The sequence below is a fragment of the Oncorhynchus masou genome, chromosome 32 (assembly GCF_036934945.1).
Source record: "Oncorhynchus masou masou isolate Uvic2021 chromosome 32, UVic_Omas_1.1, whole genome shotgun sequence".
Classification (NCBI taxonomy): Eukaryota; Metazoa; Chordata; class Actinopteri; order Salmoniformes; family Salmonidae; genus Oncorhynchus; species Oncorhynchus masou.
In genome coordinates, this window is record NC_088243.1 from 63,717,722 (window position 1) to 63,744,243 (window position 26,522).

Here is a 26,522-nt window from a genome sequence, read left to right on the forward strand (position 1 = left end):
AATATGGGGCGGATTTGTTGACTGTCAGACCGGCCGGTTGGGTTTCTTTCTCGGAAGGACAAGACAATGTATGTTTATCATAAGCGTTTTAATCCACATGACCCTTTAACAATATGATCGTTTGAGATTCATATATTTTTTAAATAAAAAGTATATTGCACCTGGCTGGATACTACTCATGGAAAATGAAGATAATCTCTCGGATGAATTTCGGGTGCATGTTGTCATTCCGAGTAAACCCAATCCAATACTTGAAAAATTTATTGTATTCAAAGTATACAATAGGAGATGGTTCATTTTGTTCGTGCTATGCTTGCTAAATTGCTCGAACTCTATGGTAAGTAGCCTACTTGTCATTTGCTGTCTCCCATATGAAGTTGGCTGTTATCTGTCAAGTAATGAATTATGTGATTTAAATAAAACTTTTTGTAGGAATGTAACACCTCTGTAGCTAGGTTTCCATCCAATTGGCAACATGTTTTCATTCGAATATTCTCAAATCCGCATAAAGAAAATATGCACATTTCTCCAAATCCGCATAAAGAAATATGCAAATTTACCCACCATTGTTGTTGCCACCAAATGGACTTGTTGCTGATAAAAAGCAGTCCGTGAGACCAATGCTTTATATATACACTAGTTGACTGTCAGGGAGCGCTGTTTTGAAGCCACCGTGCCTCCAGCTTGGCACTCCCTCCCAATTGTTAATTAAACGTATTTTGGAAGCTATAGAAATGCGTTTAATAATATCTACATTTATTTTGCCACATTTATTCTATTAGAGACACATTAATACATACTTTTAAATTATATTATGTAGTTATACATAAAAATAAAATACATTAAAACATCTTCCTTAAAGTATTTATTTTATAAACTACCTTTGTTACTTTCCCCAATTAAAAAAAAATATATACTTAAATACATATTATTTTGGCATTCAAACTTTCAATTGACATAGGTTTGATTGAAATACTTTGCTCCACATAGTTTCAAAACCAAGAGGTGCAACATTGAGAGACTTCCGGGAACGCTTTCGAAACAAGACCAAACAGACCTGGCTGAGGTTTGGGGGTTGGAAAGTTAATGAAAGAAGTCAACCATTCTTCTTTAGTTGTTAATTTTCTCGAAATCTAAAGGCACAACGTAGGTTGTAGATAATGTATTGTGTAGCTGAACATATTATTACTCCAACCTCGTGAAAGTGACATACTGACACGTTTTAATTTTTGTGAAAAACAACTGTATATCGAAGGAGTTCCTTTGATTTGACGGCCTGCACATCAAATCAAATATAATTGTATTTGTCACATGCAGCAAATACAGAAGGTATTCGAATACCTTACAGTGAAATGCTTACTTACAAGCCCTTAACCAACAATGCAGTTTTAAGAAAATACCTACAAAAAAGTAAGAGATACGAAAAACAAATACTTAAGGAGCAGCAGTAAATAATAATAGCGGAGCTATATACATGGGGTACCGGTTCAGAATCAATATCAACAGCTGGAGCGAGACAACCGTTACGCCTCGATCACAGCGACAGTGTCATTGCATTTTGGTACACCAGAAGAACATTAATTTCCAATGGAACACTGCATTTGCCTTGCAGCATTGCGTTGCAGTGGCAGTGCGTTCTGTGTGGTGCATACGTTGGATTTATCAAATTGCGTCAAACTATGTGTAGACGGCTTGAGAGAAATGGTAGCAGAAGGTAAATGTTGAACTTTTGTTGCAAACATATCCAGATGATGCTGCATAACATTTTGCCCAATAACTACAAGGCAAATGAATGTACGTCTGATGTACCGAAATGCAATGACGCTGTGATCGAGGCATTAGACCGAATGATGTGTTTCTACGCATTAGCTTTGCTGGCCAACGTTGCTATGACAAGGAGCATCAAACTCATCGTTGTGCACTTTCACCACCACGCGGTGAAGTTCATCGTAACTTATTTTACCTTTAGCCTAATAAGACTGCATGCTTTCCCAAGTCGTAGTGGGAGGACCACACATTACATCGCGTGACTCCAATTTGACTTTAATATGATGGTTATTATATCAATATGTGTGCATACATGCATTTCCACCGCCATTTGTTGCATAATTAATTTTACTGACACGAAAAGATCCCATTTTGTCTGGGGTATTTTGTTTTGTTCCATCAGGCCTGTCGGGACATTATTTTTATCGGACAAGGAAACAAGGCTCGGGCTACAATGTTCCAACTACAATGTTCCAACAATGTAACAATCTCTATAGCACCTGGCATATTGGGTTTCTCAGCTGTTGACAGCTAACATGTCCTGAGAAAAACTTGGCTAGTGCCATGTATTGTAACCCACAGGTTACTTTCTATCGTTTGTGATCCTGATATAATATGGTATATTATGTAATGCCTTACCGCCACTTTGTATATGTGATGCCCAGTTATCCCTGAAAGAGTAGCCACATTTTTGTGCCAAACATACTGCTGCAGACACACGCATCCAAAATGTGTGTTCGCCTTCACTATGAAATATAATAGCCACAATGAAATACAGCAGCCTACAGTGAAATTACAGGAGTCATCATGCAACATGAGAACTTCAGCATATCACTCATTGAGTCAAAATGCATTTGGTTCAGACTTCTACAGCTTTCTGGCATATTATATGGTGCACCCTAATGTCAGAGAATGTAGCCAATGGAGCTATTGATTTAGCCCTGGGGCTATTGATTTAATAGGGCATGTGTGCCTTAGGGCAAGTGTGCCTTAGGGCAAATACCCCCTAAAACCATACACCCCCCAAATCAATATTCCATCTTATTATCTGTCATGTCAACAGAGTTGTTTCCACACATCATTACAGAAATCTAGAATAATCCTTTAACCATTGTAAGTAATACCCACACTGTAATTACACGATACATGTATGTACTACCATCTATATACAGTATGTGCATTGAGGACACTTCGAATTCTACATCCATTCATGGAGGTTATATTTAACGACAACGGTGGAAACCTACTGTGGAAGCCTGTGCTCACGTATGCGGCAGACAGTGGTGGCATTGTGTGCCCATGCCAGCTGACCTACTCCTTCATCTCGGCTGCATAAATGAGATTTTCTTGAATGTCAATTAAAGATAGAATTGTACGGAGTCCCTTTGTTGTTGCAGTGTTTCTGCGAACAACTCACTTCCATCCAATTGGTTATGCCTCTTGTCAAGGCACTGTGTATTGTGTACTAAAACACAATCACACAATGAGATGCTTTGGTTTGCCCCAGAAAATCTCAGTTTATTCAAGTTGAAATTCAGGAGAGTTTTATTTGGTCCTCTTTAAAGTAATCTTTGAAGGAAACTGTATGGTTAACCTGCTGTGGTTGTATACGCCTATCACTGTTCATTTGGCTGGGATGGTTGGTCTCACTTCTCAGTATAGGAATTCTCTATGTTCATTTTGACCAGTGAATGCCAATATAAATAGGCCTATGTCAACACTTCATAGTAGCCTCTGATTTGATTAGATCAGCATAAAGCTGGGTAATGTGCTAATGTCTTGTGAGTCATAACTTCTGTTTTCACGTGACTTGGCGTTCCACAAGGCAAGGTTGTGGTTTACTTCCTGCTCAGTGATGTATCGTTTAATCACATGATCACATACAGTGGGGTCCGAAATCATTGACACCCTTGACAAAGATGGATAAAAATGACTGTATAAATAATTAAATATACTGAGCTATATTGTATGCTCCAAAAATGGGGAAATTATATTATTTTATACTAATAGAATTTCTCAGAGAAAGAGATTTTGTTAAACAAGTAATACTTTTTCTCATCAAAAGGTAGGGGTTGACGTTTTTGACATACCTCAAGGTGAGGTATTGAAAGGTATGTCAATGAAGGGGGGTGTCAGTGTAAATAGGCTGGGCGGCCATTTGATTAATTGTTCAGCAGTCTTATGGCTTGGGGGGAAAGGAGCTTTTTGGACCTAGACTTGGTGCTCCGGTACTGCTTTCCATGCGGTAGCAGAGAAAACAGTCTATGACTTGGGTGACTGGAGTCTGACAATTGTCTGGGCCTTCCTCTGACACGCCTAGTATATAGGTCCTGGATGGCAGGAAACTTGGCCCCAGTGATGTACTATCTGCCCAAAGTTACAATGTGGAGAGCATACTGTCGGGCTGCACCACAACTCTACCGCCGCTGACCGCTTGGCTCTACAGAGGGTGGTACGCTCAGCCGAACGCACCAGTGTACACCCAATGGTGCGTTCAATTGAGCGTACTGTTGTGACTTTAATTTAATTCATTTGATGACTGTTATTTATCTAATCGACTAACTATGTTTAATTGTTACCCAATTTTAAACTAATCATGTTTAAAGCGTTACTATCTCCCAAATTAAACTCTTAAGGTCTTTGCTCTGGTTCATCCACTGTCCATAAAACAGTCAATGTATTCATCCTAACCTCGTACCATATCATCATTCTGAACAGTTGTAACCTCATGCATCTGCAAAAAAAACAACAACCCAGTCTTACTTATGATTCAGTACTACACAAATTGGTTTAATTATGTATTTACTAATTAACTAAATGATAACACAGGATAAACATACACACTTAATACAATAGAAAAGGTCAGTAGCAGATTGACACAATATGGCGGCTTTTTACAAAAGACATGGAGAGGGCGAGAGAGAGGGGGACAGAGACATAATACTTGGGTACATTTAGAACTACTCTCGCAGTATTCATATACTTTGCATACGAACCACTGCCCGTTTGGAGTTAGAAGTAATGTGTAAATGTCTCCGTTCGCCGCGTATCTATGTTGGAATCAAGCCTTCTTGGAAAGGGTTTGGTTGTGCCTTTCCGCGGCATGCTCGTGGCTCTGATTTGTCCAAAAGGGTCTGGGCCCGTCTCTTCTACTGTTGTTCCCTCTCGACGATGCTCTTTTGAATATAGGCTAGCCTGCCATGTCGATGGTTCTCATTGGGGGATGAGAGTAGCGTGCTACTGTGATTTGAGAAGAGTAGTAGAGTGGTCCCACTTAAATACGCTTTTCTAGATAGTTTACTTAGGACAGCTGGTCAGCCGTACCAGTGATTGTCCGGGAGGTGAGCTTCTCGCCTCTACCTCGTGTTGAGATTTCAGAGTACAAACCACTATGGACGTGAGCTGCAGCTACATGCCTCTGGTCTGAATGTTAATTTCTTTACCAATCCTTTATCTACATATTTCATCCACATCATTAAGGGAGGAGACTTAGTACATATAGTGTATTTACTTTTCAATTTACAGTATTTCCTTTATAAAATGTTTAATGACATCATAAAATAACAACCCATATGACACTATTATTCTTTAGATCGCCTCTGACCATTCCCCACATTCTATGTTAGAAATTGTTCCAGTTTTAGTTTTAGAACGTGTTAGAGTTTCAGTGGGAAAACTGTCTCTGTAGACAAAGGAGCATTCCTGTGTGAATTTGGAGAGGGATGTTCTCTGGATCTCCTCTCCTTTAATTTACAACGGGGCGTGAGGTGTCAACCCCCCCCCCCCTCCTCCCATCAGCTCACTCCTCCCCCTCTGTGAGTGAGAGAGGGTCTGGTTGAAATTATCCATTGCCGAGCTGACCTATCTGGATCCTCACAGGACAGTCATGACAGTACCACCCTCTGTAGAGCCTTGCGGTCAGTGGCGGTGGATTGCTGTACCAGGCTGTGATGCAGCACGACAGCATGCTCTCTGCTTGTAACTTTAGGCAGATAGTACATTTGAGGAAATGAAGAACAGATATGTCTGTACAAGTAGCATTAAATAAAGATGTAGATTAGATAATGTAATAACACATTTATTGTATATAATCAAATGTGTTTGTGCCTGTGCTTCAATCCTCAGTTATGGCTGACCTTTGCTCCAGTGGCGGACCAGTCAGCCCAGTTCATGGGTGTCACCCTGGACCAGATCAACTGGCTGTCCATCATTTATATGGTGGTGGCCATACCTCTCAGCTTTGGGACCACATGGATGCTGGACACTTTAGGGCTCCGAATCACAGTATGTAAAGATCGGTCAAGGTAGACCCCATACAAGTCTCCCTTGTAAAAGAGGTCTCCTGACCTCAATGGGACTTTGTGGATAATTTAAGGTCAAATAAATAAAATAGACCGTTAAACCTGCCTTTGTCTTTGTTTACAAGCCTGTGCACACACGTGTCTGTTTCTGAAAACAGAATCTGTCTACTGTGAGAAGTCTATATCCAGTACTTGAAATGAAAGATCGTTGCATTCAAGATCTCCATGTATGTGGGAAATTCAGTGAAGTGTAAATGAGTCTGAAAAATCTCAGATAGTAAGAAAGTAAGCGTGTGTGCTGTCAGTGATCGAGGAAGCCGCCAATGTGCAGATGGCACTTAGATTTTAAGCGGTTGTACAAGTTTGCACCTGCACAGAGGAGATAAAACATGATAGGAGAACAAACAGTAAAATAAATGTTAAGAGAAATGTATCATAGGATAATGTAAACGAACATCCACACAAGTGTATAGTTTATTTGTGTTTTGTCCTTTCTTCCAATTGAGGAAAAACATATACAAAGTCAACGCGAACTTAAATCATGCATTCTGTTTCCCCTGTAGTTGGTGCTGGGTTCGTGGCTTAACATGTTGGGAGCTGTGCTGCGTTTCGTGAGCGTCCTGGGAAGCCTTGTCAGTGCGGCCAAATTCCCTGTGGTGATGGGGGGCCAGACCCTGTGTGCCCTGGCTCAGCCCCTGGTCATTTTCACACCCACCAAGCTGGCAGCGCTCTGGTTCCCAGAGCACCAGCGGGCCACTGCCAATATGATAGCCTCCATGTGTGAGTGAGCTATGGTTGCTGTCCTGTACAAGTTACTCTGTTAAAACCACCTGTGTCAAGTCAACATTATTGGTTGAGTTACCACTTTCCATGTATGTTTAGTACAGTGGAGGCTGGTGGGAGGAGCTATAGGAGGACGGGCTCAGTGTAAAGACTGACATGGAATGGTATCAAACACATCAGACATGGAAACCACATGTATGACTCTGTACCTTCAATTCCACTCCAGCCATTACAATGGGCCGGTCCTCCTATAACTTATCCCACCAGCCTCCACTGGTTTAGTATTGACAGTTGCTCCTCTTGAGTTTTTAGATTTCAGTTACAGGAACCAAGATTCCTGGAAGTAGGAAGATAATGTCAGATGTCTGGTAGTGTTGGCTTCAAATACAGGACAATACCATGCCAACCTATTTTAATATATTCTTCTGTGGCTTTTTAAAATTTTCTCCTTTCAGCAAATCCCCTTGGGATTCTTGTTGCTAGCATCTTTTCCCCTATGATTGTGGGGACCACCAACAACATCTCTTCATTGGTGAGTTAAGAATGGCTTGCACCATATGAAGATAAATTGTCTTCGACTTTAAATTGCCTATACATTTATTAATCTATTACAAACCTTTTCCCCATCCATTGATATTCCCAGCTGTTCATATATGCTGTACCAGCAGCCATCATCTGTTTCCTAGCAACAGTTGGGATCCGTGATAGTTCCCCCCCAACGCCCCCCTCAGCCAGTGCAGAAAGCTCCACCTCGGAGCCCTTCCTGGAGGGAATCATGCTGGTGAGTAGTAATCATACGCACACAAAATGACAATACTGTACTACTTGATAATATCTTTGGTTACCCCTCAACATTTCAACATTCACTCCTCATTATACAGTCATGGCCAAAAGTTTTGAGAATGACACAAATATAAATGTTCAAAGTCTGCTGCCTCAGTTTGTATGATGGCAATTTGCATATACTCCAGAATGTTATGAAGAGTGATCAGATTAATTGAAATTAATTGCAAAGTCATTATTTGCCATGCAAATGAACTGAATCCCCCAAAAACATTTCCACTGCATTTCAGCCCTGCCACAAAAGGACCAGCTGACATCATATCAGTGATTCTCTCGTTAACACAGGTGTATGTGTTGACGAGGACAAGGCTGGAGATCACTCTGTCATGCTGATTGAGTTCGGATAACAGACCGGAAGCTTCAAAAAAGAGGGTGGCGCTTGGGATCATAATTCTTCCTCTGTCAGCCATGGTTACCTGCAAGGAAACACGTGCTGTCATCATTGCTTTGCACAAAAAGGGCTTCACCGGCAAGGATATTGCTGCCAGTAAGATTGCACCTAAATCAACCATTTATCGGATCATCAAGAACTTCAAGGAGAGCGGTTCAATTGTTGTGAAGAAGGCTTCAGGGCGTCCAAGAAAGTCCAGCAAGAGCCAGGACCATCTCCTAAAGATGATTCAGCTGCGGGATCGGGGCACCACCAGTACAGAGCTTGCTCAGGAATGGCAGAGGGCAGGTGTGAGTGCATCTGCACGCACAGTGAGGCAAAGACCTTTGGAGGATGGCCTGGTGTCAAGAAGGGCAGCAAAGAAGCCACTTCTCTCCAGGAAAAACATCAGGGACAGACTGATATTCTGCAAAGAGTACAGGGATTGGACTGCTGAGGACTGGGGTAAAGTCCTCATTTTCTCTGATGAATCCCCTTTCCGATTGTTTGGGGCATCCGGAAAAAAGCTTGTCCGGGGAAGACAAGGTGAGCACTACCATCAGTCCTGTGTCATGCCAACAGTAAAGCATCCTCCATACATGTGTGGGGATGCTTCTCAGCCAAGGGAGTGGGCTCACTCACAATTTTGCCTAAGAACACAGCCATGAATAAAGAATGGTACCAACACATCCTCCGAGAACAACTTCTCCCAACCATCCATGAACAGTTTGGTGACAAACAATGCCTTTTCCAGCATGATGACCTTGCCATAAGACAAAAGTGATAACTCAGTGGCTCGGGGAACAAAACATTTATATTTTGGGTCCATGGCCAGGAAACTCCCCAGACCTTAATCCCATTGAGAACTTGTGGTCAATCCTCAAGAGGCGGGTGGACAAACAAAACACCACAAATTCTGACAAACTCCAGGCACTGATTATGCAAGAATGGGCTGCCATCAGCCAGGATTGGCCCAGAGGTTAATTGACAGCATGCCAGGGTGGATTGCAGAGGTCTTGAAAAATAAGGGTCAACACAGAAAATATTGACTCTATGCATCAACTTCATGTAATTGTCAATAAAAGCTTTTGACACTTATGAAAAGCTTGTAATTATACTTCAGTATTCCATAGTATCATCTGACAAAAATATCTAAAGACAGGAAAGCAGCAAACTTTGTGGAAATTAATATTTGTGTCATTCAAAACTTTTGGCCACGACTGTACATAGATTCAGTTTTAATCATACTTCATCTAAGAGAGGTAGTGGCCTATATCTTGCATTGAATGATCCATTACTGCAATCGTATGAAAGGAGCATCTGAAACCCCTCGTTTGCCTCCTGTTCCTTTGTAGTTATTGAGGAACAAGGCTTACATGATTCTCCTGCTGTGCTTCGGCTCGGGGATCGCTGTATTCACCTGCTTCTCTACACTGCTGGAGCAGATCATGTGTGTCCGAGGGTACCCTAATGTAAGCACCCATTTATGATCCCAAATGAACAACAAGATTTTTTTTTTGTCATTACAAAAGAATGAATGAAAGATTATGGCCCATGGTTCTGTTTTCTGAACAATATTTTCACCATCTCACCAAAATATTGAATGAAACCATGTGAAACATAACCTCAATGTGTGTTGTGTTAGGACTTTGCAGGACTGTGCGGGGGTCTCTTCATTGTTTTCGGTATTGTCGGGGCTGGTTTCCTTGGACTGTACGTCGACAAAACCAAGAAGTTTATCGAGGCCACCAAGGTTAACATGAGCCTTTCAGCGCTGGCCTGCATTGCCTTTTCAGTGGTGAGTACAGGTCAAAGGTCAGGGTTTTCAGTCTTGTACTTCATGAAGCGCTGTGATGATGAAACAGTTTTCTTCTAAGGTGGAAGAAAATAGGATATTTGCAGTTCTGTGTGTATGCGTGGTGTAGACAACACCTCATCCCTGTGCATTTCCCCCTACCAGGTATCTCAGATGCGGAATCAGAGAATAGCCTTGGCCGTTGTTTGTTCGCTCTTCGGCTTTTTCGGCTTCTCCATTTACCCGGTTGCCATGGAGTTGTCTGTGGAGTGCTCCTACCCGGTTGGAGAGGCCACCTCAGCTGGCCTCATCTTCATATCAGGGTACTGTATGATACTGGCTCATACAAGGACAACACACACTGAAGATCAAGACTGTAAATACAGGCTTATGTTAAAAAGCATGTGCTTGTTTTTTCCCCCCAGACAGATCCAGTCAGTTATCTATATACTGCTTCTTCAGGGGTTGACCAAACCAATGGCCGACTCGCCCTTCTCTACCTGTTCTGCAGGAGATGTGTCCTTGAGTTGGAGGGGTAAGTTAAGAACTGCCATGTGTATCAGTGGGATAAATTAATTGTATGCTAATTGAGGTACAATTGGTTGCCCACCATTCAAATTCTGCAGGCAATTACAGCTATTAGTTGTTTTGTCAGCAGTTTAGACTTTGCATTTGTATGCAAATAACACAGATGGTGGACCAAAATTGTGGCTGAAATTGAAACTGTGTTCTAAACCACACATGCTTTGCCACAGCTAAAAATATTCATAGCAGATGCATCATGCCCATTGAAATTGAGGGGACAGGTGCCCCCACAAGCTAGCTTGTGACATAGAATTTTGCTATTACTTCCCCTCCCAAAAGCACATGACGTGCATGATGCCTCTGGTAAAGGAAGCAGATCCACTTTTTAGACATTAAGGCCAAAACACAGTGACTATGGATGTTATGGGGGCGGCAGGGTAGCCTAGTGGTTAGAGCGTTGGACTAGTAATTGAAAGGTTGCAAGTTCAAATCCCCGAGCTGACAAGGTACAAATCTGTCGTTCTGCCCCTGAACAGGCAGTTAACCCGCTGTTCCTAGGCCGTCATTGAAAATAAGAATTTGTTCTTAACTGACTTGCCTAGTAAAATAATTCTATTTATGGCATAATGAAATCCTCCCAGGCCTTGATGTCATTGATATGGGGCTTTCCTGTGGCTCTAGTGGTGTGATTCTCTCTCGAACACACACACTGTGATTAGTTGCTGGTGGCAATGGGCTTAGCATGTCATTGACTCTGTGTTTCTCTCCACAGTGCCCATGCTGGTGATGGCAGGTCTGTGCAGTGCCTTTACCTGCTGCTTTGTTATCTTCTTCCACACGGAGTACAGAAGACTGGACGCTGAGGCACAGGCTATTGGAAAAAAAACAACTCTGACAGCATGCCAAACCGTAACAAGCCAAACTCTGACGACTCGCCAGACTCCAACAACAAGCCAAACTGACAACACACAAGACTCTGACCAAAAGGAGGAACAGGCCAGTGGTTAACTGAACTGCTGTTGAGATGACCACCTCACTGGCATCGTTTCAGAAGGAGGCCAAGTGTATTGACTTACTAATACATTCCTTTATATATAGATAATTTAACTATATACTACATATATATAGTATCTAGACAGGCGGGTTGCCTCTCACAATGTATCAATGCTCCAGCTTACATGTCTGAAGAAGTTCTGACGTCAGCTGGGACAGAGGACAAATTGGAAATGGGACGCATAACACCTAGTGCTCTTGCTCCCATGTCTGGGTTTCTGAGACTAGTAGAAATACCATATAAATGTCTGATTACTATTGTAAGGAAGGCATTTAGAATATAACCGTAATTATCTGAAGTGAATGATTAGATTTTATGGTGGTGGTAAACTGGGCTTTCCTTTTTAATACAAGTTTGCACCGAATAGCACCTTTGCCCTGAGGCAGAGCAGAGTTGAAGTCATTTCTGCTCTGTAAAAGTAGACATATTTCACATGCAAAAGAAATCCAAAACCTGAATTGACTAGAATTTAAATGGAATTAAACTAATGTAGGTGGACATGTAGGCTTTTGGAGTGTAAACAAAAAGGTACAGACTAGTTCATAAAAATAAAAAAAAACAGATACATAAATTGCCACGTCTGTTCCACTATCTTTTATACATTATGTTTTAAGTGCCGTTTTAAACTACTCCTGTAAATATACAAAAAAATAACAAGTTATTAAATCAACCACTTTATTGAATTCCATGTCAGTCATTGTTTTCTTTCCTTGAAGAGGTGGCTAAGAGGAAAGGGATAAGGGCAGGAAATGTAAACGTTACACAGTGGCCAACAGAAGACTAGTTTTAACTGTTTCCCAATTTCCATTCACATAAAATACATAAAAAAGAGCACGCTCGCCTGCTGCTTTTTGCCTATTTGCAACCTCATGTTTTTAAAAGATCCACTTTAATAGAGCCCCACAGTGGAGGTGTTCATAATACCCACAAAACCTAGCGGTCAAACAGGGAAATGGTTCCAAACGTTTATCTACCATTCATTTTTCCCATAGGGAATTTTAGAAACGCTTAATAAAGGCTGTGTTTCGTGTAGGCTGACCCTGTCGTCGCGTTTTGATAACCATGTACATCTCTCGGACAAGGTGACTTGTCAATAGATATGGCTCTATTTACAGATAAATGCTAACTAGCATCAAAGTAGACAGGTTTTATGGGTATTGTGGTACTCTACTCTATAGGACTACTAAACAAAATGGAGGGGGAAAATAGAAAAGAAAACGAAAGGACCGGAAAGAAAGAACTTAAAAATATGGTAATTTACAGTTAATACCTTGAACGGCACTCACCACACAAAGTCGAAATAACAAAAAAGGTCTAACGAGGAAATCTTGATGCAAGAGCTGGCTATGTGTGTAGTATGGCGTTTGGTGTGTACGGGCTCAGAGCTGCAGGGCACAGAACTGCTGGTACACAGCTAGGATGTGATGGTCGAGCTCGGCGGTGAACAGCAGGTTCTCCAGTGTCCCCATGTACTGCTGGATTGTCACATGGTGCTGCAGAAGGGGAAAACAGAACTAAATTAACATCAATTGAACTTGAATTACATGGAAAATAATTGACTGAAGAAGGAGTAGTAGCTACCATGAGGAAGATTTGCTGCAGCCTCTCAATGCAATTCTTGTACCAGGGCGTGCTGAAGTCCACACTGCCTGTCTCGCAGCGCACCAGGTGCTCCGTCAGCATCATGATGAAGCGCTACGGGGACAGAAGAGAGGAAATAGAAGCAAGAGGAAAAAAAACAAGGTTGAAATTGGTCTGTAATCATACAGAATGTCCTCACTGAAAGGGCTGAACAGTTGAAAACAATACAGGCAACCATGTTTCTGACAGTCTATTCAAATTCACAAAGCTTTATTGTCCATCCAGACCAGTACCTGGAAGATGACCAGGAAAAGGTTCTTCTGCTCACTCTGGGCCGACTCCACCTTTTCCTGCAGACGCTCTATCTGCTCCTCCAGCTGACCGTCCTCATCCTCACTGTTCTTCTCCATGTCTTCCTCGTCTCCACTGTCCTTATGCTGAGAGATGGAGGGAGAGAGAGACACACGAGAGTCCTATTTGCTTGTTTTTTGTATTTTAGGCTCCTCTAGTTCCTTTAATATGGTAATAATGCTGACATGTACTAATGACTTATCAGGAAACAGACTAAACTGATAAAAATGTTTGAAAGGGACAGTGTGTCCATTCAAGGCCAAATTCAATTAGTTGGTTTGATAAGATCCCGTGTGACGGAGGTTTAGACAGCAAAACTAGGGCACCATTAAAAAGGTCACTACATAATCAAGGAGGGAACATTCTGCTTTGTGCAAACCTTGGGGCAAAAAAATACTGGCACAATCAGTACAATATTCAGAGTGATATTGTTGGTTAATTCTTGGCTTTAAAAAGTCTACAAGAGGCTCCGCTTACAGCAGTGGTTGCTAGGACACCCTCCTGCTGCCTACCTTTTTATGCTGTTGCCTCTCCAGCTTATCCTTTGCCTCTTCCAGCTCTTTCTGAATCTTCTGGACGTGTTTGTTCATCTTACGGATGGTGGAGTGCAGAATCTCCCACACGTAAAACCTGCCCGCCACAAGGCCACGCATGGATTATCCATGAGTTAATTCACTTCAAAATAGTTATACTGTATTAGGATAACTGAGAAAACTACTTGATCGATATTCACATTATTTCATTTACAGCAAGGGAAGACACAGCAAACGTGTGCGAGTGCACACGCAGAGGGTTTAAGGCCCACCTGGTAAACTCATGAGCCATGCTAGGGGAGAAGAGCCAGTTGGCTACGGCTGCACAATCCACAATCTGTGTACGGATCAACTTGTCCACCAGCACAGAGACCATCTGCACAGACAGACAGGTCAACCACACTGAGTTACACCAAAGACTCACCTTTCTCCATACAATGGTCACGGCACAATTCACAACATTATAACCAAATCTCTATTTGTGATGTAAATGGCATGTTTTGTGACGTTAACGTTTGAGAAACTTACCCCAAACCAGTGATAGAAGAAGTTAAGATATCTGAATAGAAAATGACTCAGGTAAAAGTCACCCAGTAAAATACTACTTAAGTATATTTAAAACCAAATAATTTTACTCAAGTATCAAAAGTAAACGGAGTTGCTAAAATATACTTAAGTATCAAAAAGAATAATTTAAAATTCCTTATATTAAAACCTCCATGGGATCGGTGTCCCCCCCGTGGGACGGTTGAGCTAACGTAGGCTAATGTGATTAGCATGAGGTTGTAAGTAACAAACAAAAAAATCCCAGGACATAAACACATCAGATATGGGTAGAAAGCTTAAATTCCTGTTAATCTAACCCCACTGTACAGTAGCTATTGCAGTGAAAGAATACCATGCTACTGTTTGAGGAGAGTGCACAATTATGAACTTGAAAATGTATTAATAAACCAATTAGGCACATTTGGGCAATCTCGATACAACATTTAATTGGATCAGTCTAAAACTTTGCACATACACTGCTGCCATCTAGTGACCAAAATTCACATTGTGCCTGGGCCGGAATAATACATTATGGCATTTCTCTTGCATTTCAAAGACGGTACAAAATAACGCATGTTTTTTTCTATGTATTATCTTTTACCAGATCTAATGTGTTATTCTCCTACATTAATTTCACATTTCCACAAACTTCAAAGTGTTTCCTTTCAAATGGTATCAAGAACATGCATATCCTTGCTTCAGGTCTTGAGCTACAGGCAGTTAAATTTGGGGATGACATTTTAGGTGAAATTTGAAAAAAAGGGTCAGATCTTTAAGAGGTTTTTAAGCAAACTAGACGGCACAATTTTCTTGTTTTATTTATTTATTTATTTACGGATAGCCAGGGTCATACTCCAACACTTCAACGTCATTTAAAAACAAAGCATTTGCCAGATCAGAGGTAGTAGTAATGACCATGGATGTTCTCTTGATAAGTATATGAATTGGACCATTTTCTGTCCTGCTAAGCATTCAAAATGTAGCGAGTACTTTTGGGTGCCAAGGAATATGTATGGAGCAAAAAGTAGCTAATTTTCTTTAGGAATGTAGTGAAGTAAAAGTTGTCAAATATAAATAGAAAAGTACAGATACACAAAAAACACTACTTAAGTAGTACTTTTAATTAAGTAATATAAATAGTAAAGTACAGGTAATTAAAAATACTACTTAAGTAGTATTTTTAATTAAGTAAATTTACACCACTGCCCTAAACAGCAAATCACTTCCTCGTCCTCGTTGTTTAGTATGGGGGCCCTGAAAACACTTAAACCGCAACAAAAACATCATTTTAGAAACGGCAAAGCTGTCAGTATGGTGATGCAGGTCTTTAGATGTTGTATACATGGAATTGTGTCGTTCCGAACTAAATCCTAAATGTTATATTCCATTATGTGCTCCTCGAGCAGTCTTGAGTGGTTCCATTTACAGTGGAGCCTGCTGCAACAGGTAACTGCCAAAATAAAGGAAACACCAACATGGTGTCTTAATCGGAGGGCCTATTGTCCGGACCTCTGGCAGTCTCTATGGGGGTGCCACAGGGTTCAATTCTCGGGTCGACTCCTTTCTCTGTATATATCAATGATGTCGCTCTTGCTGTGGGTGATTCTTTGATCCACCTACGCAGACGACACCATTCTGTATACATCTGGACCTTCTTTGGACACGGTGCTAACAAACCTCCAAACGAGCTTCAATGCCATACAACACTCCTTCCATGCCCTCCAACTGCTTTTAAATGCTAGTAAAACTAAATCAATGCTTTTTAACCGATCACTGCCCGCCCGACTAGCATCACTACTCTGGATGGTTCTGACTTAGAATATGTGGACAACTATAAATACCTAGGTGTCTGGCTAGACTGTAAACTCTCCTTCCAGACTCACATTAAGCATCTCCAATCCAAAGTTAAATCTAGAATCGCTTCCTATTTCACAACAAAGCCTCCTTCAGTCATGCTGCCAAACATACCCTCGTAAAACTGACTATCCTACCGATCCTCGACTTCAGCGATGTCATTTACAAAATAGCCTCCAACACTCTACTCAGCAAATTGGATGCAGTCTACCACAGTGCCATCCGTTTTGTCATCAAAGCCCCATATACTACCCACCACTGCGACCTGTAAGCTCTCGTTGGCTGGCCCTCGCTACATATTCATTGCCAAACCCACTGGCTCCATGTAATCTATAAGTCTTTGCTAGGTAAAGCTCTCACCATAGCAACACCCACCTGTAGCACGGGCTCCAGCAGGTATATTTCACTGGTCATCCCCAAAGCCAACACCTACTTTGGCCGCCTTTCCTTTCAGTTCTCTGCTGCCTATGATTGGAACGAATTGCAAAAATCACTGAAGTTGGAGACATATCTCCCTCACTAACTTTAAGCGTCAGCTGTCAGAGCAGCTTACCGATCGCTGCAGCTGTACACAGCCCATCCAACCAACTACCTACCTCATCCCCATATTAGTTTTTCTGCTCTTTTGCACACCTGTATTTCTACTTGCACATCCTCATCTGCACACATATCACTCCAGTGTAAATTGCTAAATTGTAATAACTTCGCCACTATTGTCCTATTTATTGCCTTACCTCCTTACTTCATTTTCACACACCGTATACAGATTTTTCTATTGTGTTATTGACTGTTTGTTTATCCCATGTGTAACTCTGTTGTTGTTTTTGTCGCACTGCTTTGCTTTATCTTGGTCAGGTCGCAGTTGTAAATGAGAACTTGTTCTCAACTGGCCTACCTGGTTAAATAAAGGTGAAAAAAAAATAAAAATAGGGTGTTGGGCCACCACGAGCCGCCAGAACAGCTTCAATGCTCCTTCTACAAGTGTTTGGAACTTCCTGTATGGAAGCACCCCATGCTTTCAATATGCTTTGTATCCCTAATTTACTCAAGTGTTTCCTTTATTTTGGCAGTTACCTATAAAACGGACAGAGAAGGTGTTACTCGAGCCGCAACAAAATGGAATATAGCATTGTGGATCAAGTTCGGACATAATTTAATGTGTACAGCATCTAAAGACCCGCATCACTATACTGAGAGCTTTGCCATTTCTAAAATTATGTATTTTAGGTGTTTTTGGAGACTTTGTTCAGGGTTTTTCATTGCCCACATACTACACAACGAGGATGAGGAAGCAATTTGCTGTTTGGGGTAAGTTTCTCTAAAACGTGAAATTACAAATAAGGTGTCTGGACTCTTCAATAACATGCCATTTAAAAAAAGAAGAGAGATTTGGTTGTAAAAAATAAACACATTTCTTCTGACTCTAGGGAAATTAGTGTTCTAGTGTAGGTGAATGGGCCGGTTCTAACCTGTGGGTGTTTCTTCCAGACCTCGTAGACCACCCGGAGGATATGCAGCTTGCCCTCGTCACAGTCCGTGAGGGCTTTCAGGATCTCATGGAACCTGAGAGACAGAAACAGGACACTTTAGGTGTTGTACACACAGACAAAGCACGTGTGTTCGTTCAACTGCCTAGTAGCATAGCAATGCTACACTCAAGACTGAACAATGCCACCCTTTTCTGTGGCACTCAGCAGAGGGCGGCACAGAAATGGAAGGTGTGGGTTGGAATAACAGGCACACTCACTTGGCCAGGGCACTGAAGGAGTGACTGAAGGATTTGGCAGCCAGATGGAGGAGGGTCTGCAGGAACACCTCTATCTTCAGGGGGTTGAAGCCCTCGCCCTCATCTGGAAACAGACAGGAGTGAGTGAGAATGAGTAGAACATATCCCAATAGGAACACGGAAGATGAGTGTGTTTTGGGGCTAACTGACCGTCGTCATCTTCCTGGTTGGGGTTCGGCACATCTTTGAGCACGGTGAGTATCTCCTCGTTGGAGGCCCGGTTCTTGATGGCGTTGCCCACCGCTATGGCCACCGCATAGCCTGGCAGCGCACCTGGACAAAGGCAGAGGTGTAGTCATGTTGTATTTCTGATGGTGCTTACGTAAGAGTCCAACAGAAAAGGAAGACGGTGCACACCGTATTTAGTTCACTGGGATAACAACACGAATGTGCAGTGGTACCCCTGGGGCTTCTTTGAGGTTGACACTCAAAGGTAACACATCTACAATACAACAGAAAACCAAATGGCAGACCAATACTTTTCAATAAACCAGTCTCACAAAGACAAGCAGATTAGAGTCATCTTAGTCCCCTGGCTATGCTGAACCAACAGACAGTATCTTACAGAAATTAAACCTTTGGAGAGGCGGTGTACTTACTGTTGGCCTCATCTTGGTATTTGTAAAAGAAGATGGGGTCGGCTGGGATGAGTCCTGAGAAAGTGGGAGGGACGATGTCCACTATCCGCTGATGATAGGAGAGCCTGGGGGTGAAGAGCAGAAGCTCATTGGTCACTTTCTAGAGACAGACTAAGGAGAGACATCTCTATACATATCCATCCCTATGTATGCTCTAAAACAAGCTGGGTGCAGCACAGCAGTAGTGGATCTGAATGGAAATACCTCATGCATTTCTCCAGAACCTCCTTGACAAACTTGGGCTTGGGCTTGTCTGCATCCAGGGCCAAACAGTCCACCCTTTGGAGATGAACGTGAACAGATTGCCGTAACCATAATAAGGAGTGATTCCAACTACATCAAATAATTCAGTTGAGGAAGACAGCTGATCTTACCAGTCGTCCCAGCTCCATCGGAACTGAAAGTTGCTCAAATGGTGGGAGAACCAGTTGAGGAGTCGGTCTATGCAAATAGTGTTCATGGTGTCCAACCTCACGTACATCATCTCTGTGGCTTGGGCCAACTGGGAGGAGGCTGTTAAGGGGTTAACTATCACTATTTATGTGATGTAAAACAAGTATCCAAGCCAGACAAAAAAAAATGATGGTTGAATCATTGGTTTAAAAAAGTAGGATCTCTGAAAACTGTATTTCTGAATTTTCCCTGTGGTATTTTGGGTACCTTAGTTCCCCGTATTCAATTTTTATGCAGAGAAGAAAAATGCATTCCTGAAGTAGTCAAATATTGTGTAGCGGGGTGAAGGATACAACTTGTGGCAGGGAGCCTGGCTGCAGCTTGCAGAGCTCAATGAGCAGCGTGGTGTACATGACGTCGATGTGGGGGGGACAGGGCAGCTGGAAGAGCTCTCCAAAGATCACCTGGTAGAAGACAGAGGAATGGAAGTGAACTAAGTTCCTGTTCTCCAGTTGATAAAACTCCTTGGTATGAAGCAGTAATGGACTTACCTCCACAATGTGATAGTTGAGCGGGATCTTGTTTTTCCCTGGATAGCTCAGCAACTGCGCAGCACTGATATATATATATACAAAAAAAACATATATATATATATATATAAAAATGTTCTCTCACATTTGCTCAATCACAAATGACTAACTTGAACAACAAGAGGACACATTAAGAAGTCCATTAGACTGTACAACAGCTCACCAGCTCTTCCTCTCTTTCCAGTGGGACTTGATGATGTTGTGAAGGTTATCCTCAATAACAAACCTCTCCACAGAGTGGCTGCCTGGCATGACAGGGCCCTGTAGTCAGGGAGAGGAAGAAAAGCTAGTTCAGAGCATTCCAAAAGGCAACCCCATTCCCAAATGTTCCTCTTTCTCTGTACTCTTGACTGGTCTGAGAGAGGGAATGGTACACGGTACCTCGGGGGCATCGGTGTAATCGAACATGCGAAATATAACGCGGGGCATGGGGTACTGGCAGTCGGGCATGTGGGCTGGTGGGGTGAAAGGTGGCAGGTTGTGCTGCAGGGCCTCGCACAGCACGCTGTCAAAGGCAATGTACGGCCGCAGGATGTGGCGCTCCTGCCAGCGGTCCTTCTTTAGCTTCTGGATCTGAGCGTACAGGCAGTCCAGGTACTGAGGGAGAGAGAGGTGGAGGTGATGGAATATAATACTTATCTCCTACTTCAAATCAAAGTGTATTTGTCTGCTTGCACAGGTTAGAACAGGTGTAAACAGTACAGCAAAATGCTTACGAACAAGCTCTTCCTCAACAATGCAGTGTTCAAAGGTAAAAATAGAAAATCCAGAATAGGGTCTTAAAAAACAAACACTGAATCAATACTTGGCCAGACAAATAAAACACAATAAATAAAAACCACTTACTTCCTCTTGTGGGTGTGGCTTCTCTGCCGTCCAAACCTGAAGCATGGGGACATGAGTCTTCAGTCGCCTCCTGAAAAACAGTAGATCGGTGTCACCACGATCGTCTCATCACTATTTAGTGCAGTTGACAAAGGTGGCTTCCTCAAAATACTCATGAATTTAAATTGCATTACGTCATTAAAACAGTTCCTCAACAAAAGAGCCAGAAAGACACTACTGTAAGTCTCTCTGGATAAGAGCATCTGCTACATGACTCAAATGTAAAGACATGTAAATACCAAACTATAGTGGAAGACTGAAAGAAAGAGTACTTGAGATAACCGTCAATCTGGTTGAGGAGCCGGTCCATCTCCACGTCCTTCTTCTCATCAAGCTCCTTCCCAACCCAGGGGAGACTGGAGAGTACAGCATAGACAAACCAGTCCGAACGCACCTGGGAAGAAAGAAAACAGTCAAAAATGCAATAGTCAAACTAAACTGTATATACACACAGTGGCTAGTTTATTAGGTTCACCACCACGTTCATGCAGTGGTTGGCTCCTACAGACAGTGAGTCATGTGGCCGTGGCTTGCTGTATAAAGCAGAGAAAGACAGACATCCAGTTACTGTTTGATTGAACGTTAGAATGGGCATAACGAGTGTCCTAGACCCCTTTACTTTTTCCACATTTGGTTATGTTACAGCCTTATTCTAAAATTGATTAAATTCATGTTTTCCTCATCAATCTGCACACAACACCCTATAATGACAAAGGGAAAACAGGTTAATTTTTAAAATTTTTGCTAATTGGGGAGAAGGGCCTTGGTCAGGGAGGTGACTAAGAACCCAATGGTCACTCTGACAGAGCTCTAGAGTTCCTCTGTAGAGATGGGAGAACCTTCTAGAAAGACAACCATCTCTGCAGCACTCCACCAATCAAGTCTTTATTGTAGAGTTTGGCAGATAGAAGCGACTCCTCAGTAAAAAGGCACGACGGCCTGCTTGAAGTTTGCCAAAAGGCACCTAAAGACTCTCAGACCATGAGAAACAAGATTCTCTGGTCTGATAAAACCAATAAGTTACATTGGGGCGGCAGGTGGCCTAGTGGTTAGAGCGTTGGGCCAGTAACCGAAAGGTTGCTGGATCGAATCTCCTAGCTGACAAGGTATAAATCTGTCGTTCTGAACAAGGCAGTCAACCCACTGTTAGGTAGGCCATCATTGTAAATAAGAATTTCTTAACTGAATTGCCTAGTTAAATAAAAGGTTACACACATCTCAGTTTTATCTCACTCTTCATTCAAAGACTAAATCATGGACACTCTTACTGACAGCTGTGGCTGCTTTGCGTGATGTATTACTGTCTCTACCTTCTTGCCCTTTGTGCTGTTTTCTGTGCCTGCTGCTGCCATGCTGTTGTCATGTTGTGTTGCTACCATGCTGTGTTGTCATGTGTTGCTGCCTTAGGTCTCTCTTTATGTAGCATTGTGTTGTCTCTTGTCGTGATGTGGGTTGGGATAAAAAAATAAAAAAACAACACGTCTCCGCAGGAAGCCATTTTGTAGGCCGTCATTGTAAATAAGAATGTGTTCTTAACTTGCCTAGTTAAATAAAAGATTGAACTCTTTAGCCTGAATGCCAAGCGTCACGTCTGAAGGAAACCTGGCATCATCCCTACGGTGAAGCATGGTAGTGGCAGCGTCAGCATCATGCAGTGGAGATGTTTTTCAGCGGCAGGGACTGGGAGACTAGTCAGGATCGAGGGAAAGATGAACGGAGCAAGGTATAGAGAGATCCGGCTCCAGAACACTCAGGAACTCAGACTGGGGCGAAGGTTCACCTTCCAAAAGGACAACATCCCTAAGCACACAACGCAGGAGTGGCTTCGCAACAAGTCTCTGAAAGTCCTTGAAGGGCCCAGGCAGATCCCGGACTTGAACCTGATCTAACATCTCTGGAGAGACCTGAAAATAGCTGTGCAGCAACGCTCCCTGTCCAACCTGACAGAAAGGTGTGCCAAGCTTGTAGCGTTATACTCAATGAGACTCAATGCTGTAATCGCTGCCAAATGTGATTCAACAAAGTACTGAGTAAAGGCACTGAATACTTAAGTAAATGTGATATTTTTTAAGTAGCAAGAATTTCTACAAACCTGTTTTTGCTTTGTCATTATGGGGTATTGTGTGTAGATTGAGGGGGGAAAACAATTTAATCAATTTTAGAATAAAGCTGTAATGTAACAAAATGTGAAAAAAGTCAGGGGGTCTGAATCATTTCCAGAGGCACTGTAAGTGACTGAGAGTGGTATGATCGTCGGTACCAGGTACACCGGTTCAAGTATCTCCAATGGTGCGACAAACAAAAAATATCCAGTCAGTGGCAGTTCTGTGGGCAAAAAAAGCTTGCTGATAAGGTCAAAGAAGAATGGCAAGTATCGTGCAAGCTAACAGGTGCAGTAAAACTGGTGCTCAGAAAGGCATCTCGGAACGCACAACATGCGGGCACACAATCACCAACACTGGATGATTGAGGAGTGGAAAGACATTGCCTGGTGCGACGAATCCCGGTTCCTGTTGTTAAGTTCAGTTAACATTGGTAGTAGAGGATGGATGCAACTTGGCATCTAACACAAAACACACTACAGTACAAACCATTCATGAGGCAAACAAAGTTGTGCGTAAACTGAAATCACAACAAGTGACTTTAAAGTTTCAGCATGTTGGAAAAGATTACTCTTTGAAACAAGTTGTCTTCAGTGATGCTTCGCTAGGGAACCTTACAGATGGAAGCACACAAGGTGGACATCTAAATCGTGTTAATGGGTGAAGGAGGAAGATTCTCACCTATCTGTTGGCAGTCAAAAAGGATCAGAAGGGTTGTCCAAAGCACACTTGCTGGAGAAACACTTGCTCTTGTGGATGGAATTGACAATGCGATCTTTCTTGCAACTCTGTTCTCAGAGCTTACCACTGGTGAGACAAAACGGCACATTCTACCTGTAGTTTGTCACTGACAACTACTCATTAGTTGATGATGTGAAGTCAACCAAGTCTGTCAGAGAGATAAGACTTCGTCTTGAGATTAGCAGCATCAAGGAACTTATTCAAGCACAGAGAATCCAGGAGATTCTGTGGTCGACCACAAAGGAACAGCTTGCTGACTGTCTGACTAAAAAAGGAGTCTTGTGCTCCTACAGGCTCTCAGTAATGGAAAGTTGAGTAATACAAATGAAAACTGTCACAACCCATTTGTAATGGGGATCTTGAATAATACTTGGACATTTAATTATGTTGTTGATGTTTTATTAGTCTTTAAAGGGGGAGATTGTTAAGTTAATGTTTTAAGTATTCCTATATTTCTGTTATTACTGGGCTATCACTCTGTCAAGAGTGCGCCTGCACATGGAGTCTTGTTGTGGATGGACCTAGCCTTGGGTGTAATGGCTAGCTTGTAGTGTGTTCATACGGTATAGTAAACTTTGTTAAACTGGAACCTTGTCATTGTGTCATTTCGAGTTAACACCTGTTGCGTCATGCTGATGGCAGTCAGGATTTGGCGTAAACAGCATGAGTCCATGCATGGCCCCATCCTGCCTCGTGTCAATGGTACAGGCTGGTGGTGTAATGGTGTGGGGAATGTTTTCCTGGCACACGTTAGGTCCCTTGATACCAATTGAGCAAATAAACTGGCCACTGAGTGAACTTGCATACAATTCATGGCTTTAAAATGTATCAATAACATGTTACCTGCGGAACGTCCTCCTCCTGAGTGACGCTAATAAAGTTCTCAAACATGGCCACCATGGAGGGGGCAGCGATCACGTGGCAGTTCACCAGGTCACAGAGGAAGCGCACCTGGAGAGAAAAGTGTGTCAAACATTATTGAAATGCACCTGTAATTGTTTTTGAGAGTCACTTGCTAAATTTGCCTGGTGAATCTGTGGACCAATTATTTTATGGCACCAAACACTTACCAGGTAAAGAGCTTCGGTGTAGAGGTTGGCCTTCAAGGTCTCTTTAAGTTGTCTGATCATGGCCTCCACAAACTCCCCGCCAAAGTTGTAGTTCCTGGCATTTAGAAGGCCCACAAGTGTTGTGTAGACGGTCAGCTTCTCGGGTAGAAGTCGAGCCCTGTCAAAACAAGACACACAATTAGAACACGGAAACTTTCTGTACTGTACCTATGACTGCACTAAAAGTATTTCAAATGTATTAGAATAACTTGGAATAGCTTACACAGCACACAAGATGCGCAGGATTTTGTTTTTGTAATTGGGGAGGTCCGCTTCCAATACACCTGCAAGACCTTCCAAGTTGCTTTCCAGGGAAGAGGTACTCTGCAAATTAATTAAGAAGTTGGAAAACAGCATATCTGGTGATTTCAGGGGTCAAATCAGACAACAGTGAGACAGAAAACATACCCACACTTACTGCAAACCCCTATTACCTTTTCTCCCACCCGACATATCAGTGATTCCAGGCGATCCTCAATCTCAACGGGCTCAGATGTTCTCCTTCTTTTGTGAGACTGGCCACCTAGAATGAGATGGACACATACACGATGGATGACGATGAGATGGAACAGATAGTCTGAGATGGACCCTTCCTTCAATTGAACCTTTTGTGCTAACTCACTGACACATTAAATTCTTCTCTCTTTAAAAACATTATCTTACAGTAGTGTAGCTGGCTACTTGTTAATTTCACAAATCATTATTTTGCCGATCCATTGTGGGGTAAATGGCAGAGGCTACAAGCCTGCTAGCGAGACAACTATTTGACATCACTAGTTGCAAGCACTCCCAAGATCTGAAATTGGCCATCTGTAGTTACTACATCCACTTTTGGACTTATAAATTAATGATATGTACCCATTGATTCTTGACTAATATAATTTATAAACGCCTCATGAGCTTAGTTCAACTGCATACCCCATCAAAACCCAAAATACAAGCTTGTTCAACTCCAATGTTTGTATACAAACTAGATAAAAAACAAATAAATGCTTATATCATGGATGGTCCTTGCATCCATAGCTCGGTCTATGAATTTGAGAGTGGTTACATTTCTCCAGACCCATCCGTCAACTTTGTATTGAAACAGGGGCTGGGAAACCTCTTATTGTTTCAACTGCTGATTATCACTTTATCACAGTGGTTAACAAGACAATATATAAATTATTTGTAGGACAAATATATAATTAAGTGGGTGCATAAATCTGTCCCATTTCAAATTGAAAATATAATTTTTGCATATTCCACTCTCCCCGACACAGCCTCGGCCAGGGATCAACAATTATTGACGGCGACCCTGAAACAATTAGGTTTAAATGTGTTGCTCAGGGGCACATGTTTCACCTAATCAGCACGGGGATTCGAACCAGAGACCTCTAGGTTATTGGCTTAACCGCTAGACTACTACTTGCCGCTGGTAGAATAGGGCTGCATACGATGGTAGACGACTAGCAGTTAGGTAGCTAACTCGCTAGACCATTTCTAGTTAACCGGCTAAAAGCAAGGGCTATGTTGCCCCATCAGGCTAGCCAATCATGGGGTGTTGGAAAACTGCCAAAGTGACTAGCAAAATACTTGGTTTGGTGTTTCACATTGATGTATGAACCGATAGTCAAATAACTTCTCACGTTAGTTAATTGAACTGACTATGGTGATTGAACTAGTACGCAAGGTAGCCAGCTGATTTAACATGCTGCACATTGACTACAGAGCGAGCAGCATCACCTCACGTTGGCTTCAGCGAACGTTAAGCCAACGAACGTACTTTGACCTCGAATTAGCTAGCTAACGACCACTTACCATCATCTCCGTCACTGTGCCGTCTTCTAGACATTTTATTATTTACACCGTTGGATTAGTAACTGTATGCTGCTTCTTATTGATTATGGTAACAGTATCTTTCGAGATAATGAGATTAGTTTTCAAGCTTTTAGCTTTTCAATAGTGGTCAGATTCAAGTGAAGCACATCCGGAG

The 26,522-nt window shown here is 42.2% G+C and overlaps 2 protein-coding genes across 6 annotated transcripts; one reads left to right on the forward strand and one right to left on the reverse strand.

The window, feature by feature from the left end:
• Positions 1-12,121, forward strand: LOC135526452 (solute carrier family 49 member A3-like). Of its 2 annotated transcripts, none has more exons than XM_064954838.1 (10): positions 1-337; positions 5,893-6,051; positions 6,632-6,848; positions 7,307-7,383; positions 7,495-7,632; positions 9,420-9,536; positions 9,710-9,862; positions 10,025-10,182; positions 10,285-10,394; positions 11,157-12,121. In XM_064954838.1, exons 1-10 carry the CDS (start codon positions 179-181, stop codon positions 11,390-11,392), a joined length of 1,524 nt encoding a protein of 507 aa, XP_064810910.1. In that variant the 5' UTR covers positions 1-178; the 3' UTR covers positions 11,393-12,121. The 2 variants fall into 2 exon arrangements, with proteins under 2 accessions (XP_064810910.1, XP_064810911.1); XM_064954839.1 differs by lacking the exon at positions 1-337 and adding an exon at positions 1,599-1,714.
• On the reverse strand, positions 12,097-26,522 carry LOC135526451 (nuclear cap-binding protein subunit 1). Of its 4 annotated transcripts, XR_010453293.1 has the most exons (23): positions 26,348-26,521; positions 24,982-25,070; positions 24,771-24,871; positions 24,509-24,665; positions 24,282-24,389; positions 20,868-20,989; positions 20,557-20,626; positions 20,092-20,307; positions 19,874-19,971; positions 19,672-19,735; positions 19,474-19,584; positions 19,102-19,229; positions 18,932-19,006; positions 18,689-18,792; positions 18,240-18,362; positions 18,051-18,153; positions 17,773-17,866; positions 14,176-14,279; positions 13,883-14,000; positions 13,313-13,456; positions 13,020-13,133; positions 12,725-12,931; positions 12,097-12,160 (listed from the first exon to the last, which is right to left on the reverse strand). XR_010453293.1 is itself a non-coding variant. In XM_064954835.1 (22 exons), exons 1-22 carry the CDS (start codon positions 26,379-26,381, stop codon positions 12,818-12,820), a joined length of 2,391 nt encoding a protein of 796 aa, XP_064810907.1. In that variant the 5' UTR covers positions 26,382-26,521; the 3' UTR covers positions 12,097-12,817. The 4 variants fall into 4 exon arrangements, 3 of the variants coding, with proteins under 3 accessions (XP_064810907.1, XP_064810908.1, XP_064810909.1); XM_064954835.1 differs by having other exon boundaries at positions 12,097-12,931; XM_064954836.1 differs by lacking the exons at positions 13,883-14,000; positions 14,176-14,279 and having other exon boundaries at positions 12,097-12,931; positions 26,348-26,522.